The 13,910-nt window shown below is 43.7% G+C and overlaps 1 protein-coding gene across 4 annotated transcripts; it reads right to left on the reverse strand.

Annotated features, from left to right (window-relative positions):
- Positions 1 to 8,137: 8,137 nt before the first annotated feature.
- Positions 8,138 to 12,934, reverse strand: LOC127333528 (uncharacterized). Of its 4 annotated transcripts, none has more exons than XM_051359907.2 (9): positions 12,748 to 12,934; positions 11,215 to 11,666; positions 11,027 to 11,099; positions 10,827 to 10,907; positions 10,640 to 10,703; positions 9,960 to 10,047; positions 9,764 to 9,848; positions 8,580 to 8,651; positions 8,138 to 8,424 (listed from the first exon to the last, which is right to left on the reverse strand). In XM_051359907.2, exons 1-8 carry the CDS (start codon positions 12,835 to 12,837, stop codon positions 8,613 to 8,615), a joined length of 972 nt encoding a protein of 323 aa, XP_051215867.1. In that variant the 5' UTR covers positions 12,838 to 12,934; the 3' UTR covers positions 8,138 to 8,424; positions 8,580 to 8,612. The 4 variants fall into 4 exon arrangements, 3 of the variants coding, with proteins under 3 accessions (XP_051215867.1, XP_051215866.1, XP_051215868.1); XM_051359906.2 differs by having other exon boundaries at positions 8,138 to 8,427; XR_007871269.2 differs by having other exon boundaries at positions 8,317 to 8,424; positions 8,580 to 8,671.
- Between the last annotated feature and the right edge of the window lie 976 nt (positions 12,935 to 13,910).

Raw genomic sequence — 13,910 nt, forward strand, 5'->3', positions numbered from 1 at the left:
TGGTCTGAACGATCCAGCCAAGAGGAGTGCTATACGGGAGTTTGTAGCGACCATGAGTTAGTTTAGTTTGCTTTCAGGAGACTAAGTTGAATGTAATTGATGATTTTATCGTAATGCAATGCCTAGTTCCATCGTTTGATGGTTATGTTTATGTGCCGGCGGAGGACACTCGTGGGGGGATCTTGCTTGCGTGGGACACTTCGGTCCTGGAGGTGGATAGGGTTAGCCTAGACCCACATGCGATCACTGTGGAAGTGATTCCTCGTGACAATAACAGGTGGTGGCTAACCACGGTGTATGGTCCTCAATCCAATGAGGACAAGATTGAGTTCATGAGAGAGTTGGCGGAGAGGAGATCCTTGTGTCCTGGACCTTGGATGATCCTCGGAGACTTTAATATGATCCTGCACGCGGAGGACAAGAACAATGATAGGCTTGACCGGAACATGATGGCGAGATTCCGACACTTTGTGCATGAGCATGAGATGAGAGATCTATACCTGCATGGGCGTTTGTACACATGGAGTAATGAAAGGGAGAGCCCTACGCTCACGCGCATTGATCGTGCCCTGGTCTCGGTGGATTGGGACCTACTACATCCTGATGCTTTCCTCCAGGCGCTATCGTCTTCGGTATCCGATCATGCCCCTATCCATCTTGGGCTTAGTGCGGCCTTCAGACCCAAACGTAGGTTCAAATTTGAGGCCTTTTGGCTCAAATTGGAGGGTTTTGACGAGGCACTTAAGGAGGCTTGGAGATGTGACCGAGGATGGTCGACCCATTCAAGCGTTTGGACGCACTTTTTCGCAATGCGGCGGAGTTCCTACAGACTTGGGGACAGAGGAGGGTGGGAAATGTGAAACTTAAGATCGCTATGGCGAACACCTTGATCTTGAGGTTTGACGTGGCACAAGAGTCGAGGGAGTTGTAATCGGCGGAGGCTTGGCTGAGGAAGACGCTTAAGCAATCGGTCCTAGGATTGGCTTCCCTTGAGCGGACGATTGCTAGGCAAAGATCGAGGTTGAGATGGTTGAAAGAAGGAGACGCCAACTCCAAGTTGTTTCATGCGGTGGCGAATGGGAGAAGGACGAAAAACTACATCGCGGCGGTGAGGGTGGGGGAGATGTTAGTAACGGACCATGAGCACAAAAATGAGGTCTTCAGAGAGGCATACACGGAGCTCTTGGGAGCAATACATAATAGAGAGCATGGTATTGAGCTTCAGGCCCTGGACATCCCCACCAGGGACCTACATGAGCTTGATCGCCTTTGTTCGGAGGAGGAAGTGTGGATCACAATTAGGGAGATGCCATCGGACAGGGTCCCTGGGCTGGATGGGTTCACATGCGCTTTTTACCAGCAGGTCTGGCCGGTAATAAAGCACAACACCATGGCTGGTCTTTTGAAACTTGGAGTGGGGGATGGGAGAGGGTTCGGAAGACTGAACCGAGTGCTGATTACATTGATCCCCAAGCGACAAGATGCGATGGAGATTTAGGACTTTAGACCTATCAGTCTGGTCCATAGCTTCTCTAAGCTATTCTCCAAGATCTTGGCGAATAGGCTCAGAGGGAGACTGGGAGACCTCGTGAGTATGAATCAATCGGCGTTCGTGAAGAGTAGGAGCCTGCATGATAACTTTGTGCTTGTGCGACAAGTGGTCAGGAAGATAAAATCGAGGAGGAACACGGGAGTCTTACTTAAACTTGACTTGTCACGTGCTTTTGACTGGCTGTCGTGGAGCTTCCTGTTTGAGGTGCTGAGGAAAATGGGGTTCGGAGACAGGTTCCTTTAGTGGATAGCAGTGCTCCTATACACAGCAAATACGAGAGTGTTGGTAAATGGCGTGCCGGGAGAGCGCATAGTCCATGGGAGGGGACTGAGACAGGGAGATCCCACCTCGCCCATGCTGTTCGTGGCCGCAATGGAGGTGTTGTCAGCTATCATAAAAAAGGCGGTGGTGGACATATTCTCCAGTCTTGCGAGCATCTCGCCGCTGCAGAGAATATCCATTTATGCGGACGACGTGGTACTCTTCTTCAAACCGGAGAGACAGGAGATGTGGGCTATTAAGCACATCCTGCAAATTTTCGGAGAGGCGTCTGGACTCAAGGTCAACTTCGCAAAAACCACGACAACGCTCATTAGAGGGAGCAGGGAGCAGGAGTTGGAGATTGCAGCAATCCTGGGATGTGAGCTGGCCCAGTTCCCCATAAAGTATCTGGGGCTGCAGTTAGCCTTAAGGCCTCTTACAAAGGCGGAGTGGCAACCTCTGTTGGACCAAGTGATTAAATGTGTGCCGGCTTGGCAACAAGGCCTCATCAAGAAAGAGGGGAGGCTGGTCCTAGTCAACTCGGTTGTTTCGGCAAGGGCGGTGCACCAAATGGTGGTGGCCGAGGCCCCGACATGGTTATTAGAGGAGATAAATAGATGGATGCGATCTTTCTTTTGGGCGGGCAAAGATAGAGTGAACGGAGGCCAGTGTTTGGTGGCTTGGGAGAGTATATGTAAACCTAAGGAGATGGGAGGGCTAGGCATTAAATGCCTACGGTTACAGGGGCTGGCCCTGCGGGTGAGATGGTGTTGGTTGAGACGCACGGACCCCGACAGACATTGGCAAGGTTTGCCGGGTTTAATTGATAAGGAGGCGTAAGAGGTTTTCAGGAGTCTGTCGAGCTTTAGCATTGGTGATGGCTGCAAAACCCTCTTTTGGCGCGATCGTTGGATCAATGGTTTTACGACAGAAGAGCTTGCACCGGAGGTGCACGCCAAAGTTCCGACAAGGCGCAAAAACACTAGAACGGTGGCGGAGGCTATGGAGAACAATCAGTGGCTGAATGACATTACAGATGAACTCACTGTGATGGGAGGAGCGCAGTGCATCCGGTTGTGGGAGGCGGTGGACACAGTGGAGGTGGACGCGTCGAGGCCGGACCATATTAGGTGGAAAGGCTCGGCAACGGGAGACTACTCCTCCAAAAGAACATACGAGATGCTTTGCATGGGGAGCACGAGTTGGAGTATGAGCTCTCCCATATGGAAGTCTTTTGCCCTTGCGAAATGCAAGATCTTTGCATGGTTAGCCCTCAGATACAGGCTTTGGACCTCAGATTGGAGAGCGAGGTTTGGCCTCCAGGAGCATCCGGACCCATGTGTCACATGCCTACAGGAGGAGGACAAGGTGGATCACATCCTTACCTAGTGCCCATACGCGAGACAGGTCTGGTTTGAGGTACTACGCAGCGCTAGTCTCAACATACAGGAGCCGAGATTGGGATCGAACTTGGAGAGATGGTGGATGGAGGCGAGGAAAAGAGTGAGAAAGCTCGACAGGAAGAGGTTTGACTCCATGGTCATCATCACTGCGTGGACTCTATGGAAGCAGAGGAACGCGAGGGTGTTCGGCAATGTTCGAGAGCATAAGAACCCCATACAGGCTTTGGTGGCTATTAGAGAGGAGTTCCAACTGTGGGAGCTAGCTAGGAGAGGAGGGAGTTCACAGATAGCGCGAGAGTAGGCTTTTGTAAGCGGGGGAAGGAGGAGAAAAGTGTGAGTGTGTGTAGGCACTGATGTCTGTATCAGTGCTTTCTTGTAATTTATGTTCTCTCTTCTATAAAGATAAGGCAAGCTTAGCGCATGCTCTCTAAAAAAAAGTTTTTCTTGATTGTTCTTTCACTCTTTCTTCAGTCTCATTGTTTGTTGTTCTCTCCCTTTATCACTCCTCGGTTCCTCTGTCCTCACTTTCTTCATTTTGATGTCATCACTTTCTCTCAGTTTTTCTATGTTTATCTCAGTTTATTCATTCTTTTATTCTTTTCATTTGCTCTTTGTCTCTTCCAATCTTTCTTCAGTAATTCATTCACTTCTTTCCAGCGTTCTCTATTTTTCTCAGTCTTCTCATTCTTATTTCTTTTTAAACTTTCTCAGTTTTCTCATTCACTTCATTCTTTTGTTTGTTTCTTTTCTCTTTCTTCATTTCCCTGCTTTTTCTTCAGACTCCATTTTTTCGTACTTTGATTCTCTAAGTTTTCTCATTTTTGTTCATATTTACTCGGTCCTTCTTTGGTTCATCTTTGTCTCTTTCTTATTTTTCTCAGTTTCTCTCTGTCATTAGTCTTATAATTATTACTTTTGTTTTTTATTTGCTCAATCTTTTCTTCTTCAATATTTTTTTATTTTCTCCGTATTTCCCTTTTCGGTTTTTTTTTTTCTCAGTCCTATCATTATTACTTTGTGTTAAGTGTGTGCACCCTTTGACTATGCGAAAGAAGATATTGACAACCATGGTCATTCTGAGGACACCACACCACCCAGGCTTCGCTATACAAGTAAGATACAATTCACTCAACAATTGCCTCTGGGTCCCGAACTCCATATGGGGAAGGAACGTTGTTGTTTGCGAGGTCTCGATCATTTACATGGAGCCACTTCTCATTCCATTTGTGAGAATTTGATGATTTACCTGAAGATCGAACTGCAGCAGCGGTGGTATTCCGAGACCATGGATGGTAGCTGCTTGACCCGTATGACAACACCCAACACGCTCTTCTCCATCGCCAGGGTTCGATCTCCACGCCATTGTTGCTAGGATTGAGCAGCCATGATCACAGTGTGGCTAAGTCGGCATTGATGTCGGTGATACCTTCGCTGGTGACGGGAGGCATTGTTACTCCGGGCCGCTTGAAACAAGATATTTTTCTCTCCTGTAATAAGTGATTACTAGGAGATGTTCAGTAAAATCTTGTCAAAACTTATCAAGATTTAATTCTTCAGTTTTCATTCTTCTCTTACTTTTTTCCATTTAGTCTTAATTAGCTCAAGGCGTTAATTAAAGAATGTAAACTGCAAAGGCAACATAGATTTCTTGCTAGAAACAAAGGCAACCTCGAGTTTTCTCAAGGTGATTTGTTGTATTTAGATGGTGGCATGGTCTTTCTTTTTCGTTGGTAAATTCAGTGTGTCCGTTAAGTTAGTATTTAGTTGTCCTGTACTTGTCTCTCATAAATTTGTCACTCTCACAAAACAGTTAGGTTAGTTGGGCTTGCATAAAAGTATTTATTATTATCCAAGCAAGGGACTGTCAAGGCTGCCAAAACTCGTCAACCATACCACACCTTTAGTTAAGGAAAATTTCAGGCATTTTGACAGGCTGCTGCATGCCATTTAAGTCATAAACGAAACAGCTGCTTAGTTTTGGAATGTCAGTGTTCCAGTGTTTTACTGCATGAGGACTTTGGGTGTGCAAAACCATTTGTTCTGCTCAGTTTTCTAATCGGAGACATTTCTTTTTTCCTTTTACCTAGGTGCAAGAGTGTCATCTCCTTCTTAGTTACTCTCGGAGATAAACAACGCTAAATGTAAACTTTGAGTCTCCACCTAAGGCAGATTATGGCCTCTAATTTTATCAGTTTAATTAGTGTTGTCAGTTTTAATATATCTTTTCTTGGTTCTGTACTGCAGTTTATATTTTGTCAGTTATTTCTTCGGTCTGATGTCTTTCTTTTTATGTGTAAATAGGTTTCACTCTTCTTATAGATCTTAGTATCCAGTGTAGAGTCAGTACATGGCTACCTGTACCTTCTTCATTACGTAGTGTAGATTCAGTACATGGCTACCTGTCCCCTGTTCATTAGTTAGCCTACTTCGAAAGTTCATCTTCCTGCTGTTTTACATATCAGAGCTAAGATGACTGGGCTAACGGTTTTCCTATAGTAAAGGTTGGGTTTTTTCTGTACTTGTTAATACCATCGACCATTTCTGTGCAGATCAAGATAAATAAGAGAGGCTACATACTTGATCAAGACATGCAGAGAAGAGGTGGACAAAAGTTTTCCCATTTGCTACCGTCTTCTTCATTTTTGTTGTAGGTTTACTCTTTCCCCTCCATTGTAAGTCCCTTGATTTTGTGGATCTCTTTCTCTCTTTTCGTTTAGATCCTCATTTCGTTTTCCTCTATCCGCCCCTGGGATTGCAGGCGTCTTTGCATGAGGAAGAAGAAAGAATGTTGACGTGAAGGCAGAACAGGTCACGAAATAGAAGTCCCAGCTTTTCTGTTCGTGTGTAAGACTCATAAATAGCCAGATGTAGCAAACTAGCAAGAACGGAGCAGTTTAGTCCTTGTTACTATTACCAGGGCGCGAAAGGAGGCTGAATTGTTTGGGAGCTGGGCTAGTTGCGGTTAAAAAAACCAACAAAAAAAACCGGACTCAATAATAATGAACAAATTGATATTTTGCAACGTTTAAACTGACCGGAATGAATATTGGAGCGGGGAATACTACTAAAGTCAAAATCTGACTTATGCTCAATTGAAATTTCAGCTACATGACCATTAGATGCTCCCAAAAAGAAAACCAATCTGATGCTCGCCTCTACAGCAAACAGACCCGAGTTGACCCAGAGCGCTAGGGTTCCTCCATGGCACCGCTGCCGCGCCCCTGCATCAGCCGCCGCTCCCCTGCATCCTCCGCCGCTACTCCACTGCTTCTCGGGCGCTCCCCCGCAGCAGACGCCGCTCCTCCGCCGGTGTCCCGCATCCGCTGCCGCTTCTCCACTGCTCCTCGGCCGCTCCCCCGCAGCATACGTTCCCCCGCTTCCGGTCGTGGACTGCCTCTACGCCCGTGGCAGGGGTTGTTGCCACCGGCAAGCTATTCGGCCGCTCGATGACCACACTGCAGCCGACGATACTAGCTGAATCCTCCCAATTTCTCACCTCTGTTTGCACAATGGAGTACTTCCAGTTTGGTGGATAATGCACAATTAGTTCCCTGTTAGCGATTCTAGCAATTTGTTGGATCGTGGACTCTCTAGTTTTTTAATTTTTCTTATCTGGATCGACTAGGCCATACGGAATCTTCACATTTGGTAATCGCTCCTAGCTGCAGCACAGGTAGAAAGATACTCCTAGGTTGCTAGTCTGAGACTCATTATTATGTAGATCTCGATGATTGATCTGTTAGATGTGAATGCCATTTTGTTCCCCTCTTATTCAATTATTTTGGAACACATGTTTAATTTAGGGGCATTATAGATATTCATAACTCAACACATCAAATAAGCTAAATTTCTAGAAGCCCAAAAGAATAGGAGGGGTCAGTTTCTTGGAGCTTCTTCACACCACAGTTTCTCCCCACCATTTTTCATAAGCCGGCTTATGTATAAGCAGGAGCCCAAAAGAAGCCGCCCTTAATCAAACAAGCACAAGTGGACATGACCACTTACAGGCCTATAAAGAATCAACCTGGCAAGAGATACATATTCTTTATGTGAGGCAACAGACCCAAGCAGTACTCTACTTTGCAATGCTACTAGAGATCAGCTAAGCTACTATGTTTTCCAAAATTTTGGTGATTGAAATCGACATCTTATGCATATATTGCCTATAAAATGTATCTATCTCCTCCAAGGTCACCAGTGATACCAATAGCATCATGCTCTTAGTTTCCCAATTAACTTGGAAATATTGGAAAATGCAGAAGTTTTTGTGTGAATAATGACATAAACATGAATATTGAAATGTATGGATCTTGAATGGGTGTCATAAACTAGAGAATATGTATCAAGAATTTAATTATTTATTAAACACGAGATGATTCCGAAATAAATAAATAAAAATAAATTTATTTTGTAGAATATATAGGCAAATAATTTAGAAAAGGGCAAAACATAACTATAGCTGCATGAGTAGTTCCTTTAGTCGAACTTAAATTGCCCTGAATCATTTGTTTGCTTGATAGCATGAAGCATGAGCTTCTTATTCAGCCCTCCTATTTTCCCACGATGCATCACCAGATTATCTCATTTTTCCATGTCTAAAATACTTCAGAAAACATTCCATGTTATGTAATTGTTGCTTTAAAAGAACAAAACAACTCATTTCAACATCTGCAACCAATTCAAATTTTGAATTATCACCACAATATAGTGTTATACAGTTGGCGTGGTGTGCCGCCGCGCCCATTTATGCTAGTATAACTTATTCTAGGACATACAATGCATTCCCAAGCATACCATCATTCCCCTTAAACGGGGTTATTCCGTTTCACTTTAAGAAGGACAAAAAAAACTAAGGGTGAATACTTAGTAATACGGCAAAACAGAGCACACAAGGAAACCGTAGACAAGGAAGCCAAATAAGTACAAGAAATAATTTAATTCGTGAACAAACTCATTTTGATAAATGTTGTAATTCCAGATAAATCATTGCCTCAAGACATAAAGAGGAAGTCACAAGCGTTACTGTGACATCGTACTAAAAATGTAATCATCATTCTGCCAGAAAGACAAGCAGGTAATTCATCAGACTATTCAGATCCAGAATCAATAGCAGCACCAGCACCGGCAGCTTCACACTTTATTTTCTTACACCAGAGGTACGTTGATGTACTAGTATACCCTCAAGTTAAAAAAATGATGTGCACACTGCTGCTGCAAAAACATTCTATGATTCAGAATTGCAGTTCTGGCCTCTAGGGACACAACTTTTTTATATAGCACTAAAAGTAATAGAACAACAATATGAAGATCATAAACGAGGAAAAAAGAAATATTGTTACAATGTAAGAATAAGTACACCCAACCATTTCATAACATGCAACGGTGGCCATCATCAGCTATGTCGAACCTCCCCGTGAATGGGAGAAACCCCACAGCTGCAGGAAAGAATATGTCACTGTAACATACAAAGTGATTCTTTCAATATCGAGATTGATCGCATGGTATATTCCTTAACAGAAATACTTGACAAATGCAACGAATAGCCAAAGTAGGACCTAAAAATAGTGGGAGGTTAGAGATCTTGAGGGGCCCTCCTTTATCTGCCCGAATTCCGTAGAAACTTTTTTTTTTTGCAATTGCAGCCATAAAAACTTGCTCCAAGAGCACGCAGGATAAGGCAAATGACACACGGTGGCCAACCCCCCTCCGAGCCTGCCGCTGTTCACCACCTCGGCTGCCACCGCGACCTCCCAGGCGCGCCCTCGGTGAATTGGAGGCAGCCAGCACTTCGGAGGCTCGGCTGCAAGCGGGTCGAGCTGCCACAGCCTGACCGAGCTCGCTGGCACCTCCCGGGCCGGTGGCCTGCGCCACCGTTCCCCAAGCCACCCCACATCCCCTAGCCGCCTGCGCCGACGTTTTCCACCTCGGCTACCTGCGTCGACCCAATTTGACCTTGTCGCCTACCACCTGTTTGTCTCCAAGATATGTTTTTCTTCTTTTGTATTTTTTGCAAGTTAGTATATAGATGAAAGAATGATACGGATTCTTGTTTCTTGTTAGAATTCTATGAACTTTGTGATTTTCTTCATTAGAATTTTGTTTCATTAATGAACATACCGTTGTAATAATTATCTACTATTTGTTCTGATTTTCCCGAATTTATTTTACTCAATTTAAATTTATTACTGAGTGATTCGGACTACATTTGCACAAATAAAACTAGGAGCTCAAAACTTGGCACTCTAGTTTTACCAACCCAGTTTTAGGAAGGCTTGACTTGCAAAGCTGATTTTTTTTTTGTTTTGCTTCCTTAACATTCTCTCTCCTCTACCCATAACCAATTTGACATCCTAAATTATAGGGGAGCTCTTAGAGATGCCCTTAAAGAACAAGATTTGCAACAAGAGTCCAGAAGGATCACTTTTTTATCAAGATAACACTCAATCTATAAGCAGTACCCATTAGTGTGCTGGGCGTTTCTTAATTAATATGTATTTGAGTCATGTGCTAACATCATTAAACATGACTGTAAATTTAAAAAACGTACCTCAACATTCTTCATTTCAAAATCGGGACCATGAGCCAAACATGAGTTCCCAAATGTCTCACATGATCCACTGGTTCCATGTATCCTATTAAGCAAAAATCAAGATATCATGCTAACATTACTGTTCTGTCAAATGAGGAAAAGTATAATCCAACATCACAACTTATAAATCGCCAAAAAAAACATCACAACTTACAAATCTTCATCAAGTCGCAACGCAAAGTTCCCACCACCTCCAAATGCCAAAGTATCTTTCAAGCACAAATAGTAGTACCTGTTTGCACCTGGATATGAATCCATGTAAGCTCTTTGGATTAACAGAAAAACACAATACAACTTAAAATTGATTGTATTAATTAACTATACACACAGTTTTCTGGTGACTATCATGAAAACAAAATAAAGCTGTTTCCAAATTTCATCTCATGCTTACAAATATAAAAAAATCATGTTGCCTTGCCATGCTATGTTGTAGTTGTGTTCATTAAGATTTGTCAATATAACTTATATCCTATGAGTGTGTCACATACCGAGCCTCATTTATTTAAAGGTCATATTAGCATGCATTCGAGTTTTCTTATCATATAAAACAATGGATCACCTAAAGTGGCATCATACAGAATGCCTAGTACCGACTTATAGACTAGTTGAGCGACTCCTAATCCTTGATATAAATGCAGTAAAATAGTGTACGTTGAGACAGTATATTTTACTAAGAATTCACTGTTTTACTATATTCCGTAAACTATTTCATTACATTCTGTACAGCATTTTACTAGGGGTGTAAAATAAGCTATTTTAGCTAAGGCGTACCATTTGGGTATACAAAAAGTGTGCCGTGTTCTCACATGTTTTTTTTTGCAAGATGGTACTTACCAGTTGGTCTAAAAAGTCTTGGTTCACCATAAATAGTTGTGAATACAAATGTCTGATTTGTCCCCTGCTCCATCAGGAATATAATTAAAATTACTAGAAAGCAGGGGGAATCGTGGGGAGATGTGGTCAATATACATGCATGATTTGTTAACGCAAGTGCAGAATGTGTCAGTCAACTATAGCTGACCTGATATTTCCTTTTCTCTGTAGGCCTCAAAGGACCATTCAGTAACCCACCAAAAACAGCCCCTTGCATGTCCCCTACAATCTAATCAAACATGAGGGATGAGAACAGAAGAAAGCCCAATTTTGTGAATCAAACATTCTAAAATAAACTATGCCACAGGTAGCAATAGCACCTTAAAAAGGTAAAATAGTTGGACATACCAATAGGCATGGACCCTGAAGATGCTCACTTCTACGAAGAAGTGTTCTTAGAGATATTCCATGCTTCCAAGTGCTGCACTTCATTTGCCAAAAACAAGAAGGGACCGGGAAATTAAAAGGCAACATTATGCAATGGACGTTCAGAGACAAGAAGTTTGTAAGCATGACATGATGATTTAGCAGTTTACCTATAGAGCAATACCCAGTGGCATCCCTTTAAAGTCCCAGGGAGTGAAGACTGAAAGAACCCAAACAATTTTGGGGATACAAATCTAGACTTTTCCGTTAAATAATAAATAGAGCCAAAGTGGTCTGACGTTGATGTTTCCCCATTAGCATTATGGTTATCCTCGGACCTGTGTGACTCGAGGATATGGTTGTTATTAGAACTTCCATTCCTTTCATCTCTCTCACTTTCAGAACCAGACCCTTCGGTCAAGTCTAGCGGACGATCTTTCCATGAGAAATTATTCCCTCTCCATCGCTTAGCAAGTGATTCAGGAGGTAATGGTCTCATACTTCTAGCAAAAGGCGAGGCATCTTCATGTCCTGAGTTTGAGGTTGGCAGAAGGGACATCACATAAGATGATAATGATCCTTTGCTGGGGGAAGTAAAATGCTCTGCTGGAAAAGGTATTGCCTGGAAACGCAATTCATTAGAACAGCTGAACAGAACAAAGTTAGATATGCACTATTTACACTTAACTTGCTGGTGGAATGCATAGTTCAGTTGTACTACCAAAAGTTAATTATAGACAAGTCTATTTGTTAAGTTTGAAACTCCAAAGCGCGGATCTGGTTAAAGATGAGCAACCACGGTAAGCCCCATAGGCGAAAATGTAGAAAAACTGAACAAGGCACGTGCATAGAGCTACTTGTATTGGATGGCTAAAACATTGGCAGGTCCCACAAGTGAAAATATCTGAGATACCAATGCTTAAATTCCTCAAACTAAGTCAAGAGCTTAAGCTATCGGTTTACGGGGCACACATATTTTACAATAAAGCTGTCGTTTTTTTTAATCAAGTCAGCTTCAGATTGATTACATTGAACATTATATATCTGTCCCAACATTTTCCATTTCATCCGTAATATAACCTGGTTGCGGACCATATATTTTTTTAAATATGGTTGAAAGCGGTACTTCTCATTCCAATAACAAAAATGTAGCATTCACATTTGCTCCTGAATATCAGTCTTGATGCCCAGTTGTCCGAATATCAGAAAATTCGCATCAACCAGCAACGTATTTTATGACATAGCAGCAGAAAAGTTCCATCATTTGATCAGTCTTGGTGAGCACCCATATTAGCTGGCCCCATTCGGACTGAAGGAAAACTTTGATATGTGTCTCCGTGGAAACAAGATAATTACTCTCTAGGTGAGGGGCATGGCCAATGTTTCTCAAAGGTAATGTTAACCCTATTCACTAGTCCGCACATCGATATGACAATATGCCGACAGAAACCAGCGTTTCTCAGAGGATTCCACTTGCGTGCCTCCAAGGAGGCGGCTTTCGTCCAGGGCAGTAATCCAAGATCCGGGAACCTCCAAGGTCCCGCCTTCCCGTGTTCCAGGAACCTCCGTAAAGCGAGCAATTCTATTCTACCACGAGATCCAAACCTCCCCAAAGAGGAAAAGCAATAACAACAGAAAAAAAGATCCGACGCAATGTGAGGCAGGCGTGCCGCTTGCAGATAGGGGTATCCCAGATCACTCACCTGCGGCTGGACGGCGGTGGAGGAGGTGGGAGGGGAGTCGGCCAGGAGGCGGGCGAGCCTGTCGGCCACCTTCTCCTTCCACGCCAGCATTGCCTTCGGTTTTTCTTCTCTCGAAGGGAGTCGGATTTGTGACGAGGAAGCGGCGGGGAAAGGAGACAAGGGAAAGTTTGGTTTGGTAGGTAGGTAAGTTCGGCACGTCCACGGATACAACAGGCGGATCGATCGGCGCGTCTGAATCGAATCAACATTTTTTTTTGGAAAGCGCTGAGGATCCTTCGGAGGCTGCAAAGCCCCCGGCCTCCGCGTCGCCCACCGTTGGATCAAATCATTTTAAACCGTTTAAAGTAAAAGCGGAATTCAAGTAAAATAGAAGGAGAGCTGCAATGACTTTTTAGACTTTGTTTTATCGCAGCAAAAAAGTCCCACTTTTGCTTCATTGAAGCAAACAAAGGTTTGACTAAAATTGAATGAGAGTTACCACTCGTTCAGGCTTTGTTTCGTCGCAGCAAAAAAAATCCCACTTTTGCTTTATTGAAGCAAAAATGGTTCGATTAGGAGTAAATAAAAATGATCCATCAGACGTCGACCTCATCGGAGACATAGCCGGAATCCTTGTAGCAACAAAAATATATTAAAGTAGTAGAACCACAAAACATCTATAGAAAAACATTTATACTATTGTAGCATAGTGAACTACTCGTCGGCTCATTGCCGACATCATTCTAACTCCGGCTAGCAGCACCACCACTTGCTTGTTGGTGGCACCACCACTCACTCTTGGTAGCACCGTTGACAACCTTTTACAACACCACTGCCAAACCGTTGCAGGACCACCGCCGACCATTTGTAGCACCGATGTTAGCCGTTAGCAGCAAAACCTGAGACAGCTGGAAGCATCTGCCATCGCCGGTGGGCAGCACCTCCATCACAACTGCACACATCCAGTAACAGTGCACCCTCTGTTTGTAGCATCCCCATCGGTAGCACCACCGACAGACGATGGGATCATCACCGATGCCCATTTGCAGCACCACCGCTGACGGTTTGCAACACCATCGACGCCCATTTGCCGCCCCGGCGAGCAACCTTTGCAGCTCCGGCGAGCAGCCTTTGTAGCACCGCTGATGCCCATTTGCAGCTCCGACAAGCAGCCTTTTTGCAGC

Source organism: Lolium perenne, chromosome 2, assembly GCF_019359855.2.
Source record: "Lolium perenne isolate Kyuss_39 chromosome 2, Kyuss_2.0, whole genome shotgun sequence".
Lineage (NCBI taxonomy): Eukaryota > Viridiplantae > Streptophyta > Magnoliopsida > Poales > Poaceae > Lolium > Lolium perenne.

Coding starts and splice junctions, on each gene's coding strand:
- LOC127333528 (XM_051359907.2), bottom strand. CDS start 12,837: ATGCTGGCGTGGAAGGAGAAGGTGGCCGACAGGCTCGCCCGCCTCCTG. Junction 10,908..11,026: donor TTCAGGGTCCATGCCTATTG/GTATGTCCAACT, acceptor ATGTTTGATTAG/ATTGTAGGGGACATGCAAGG. Junction 8,652..9,763: donor TTGAAATGAAGAATGTTGAG/GTACGTTTTTTA, acceptor TCTTTCCTGCAG/CTGTGGGGTTTCTCCCATTC.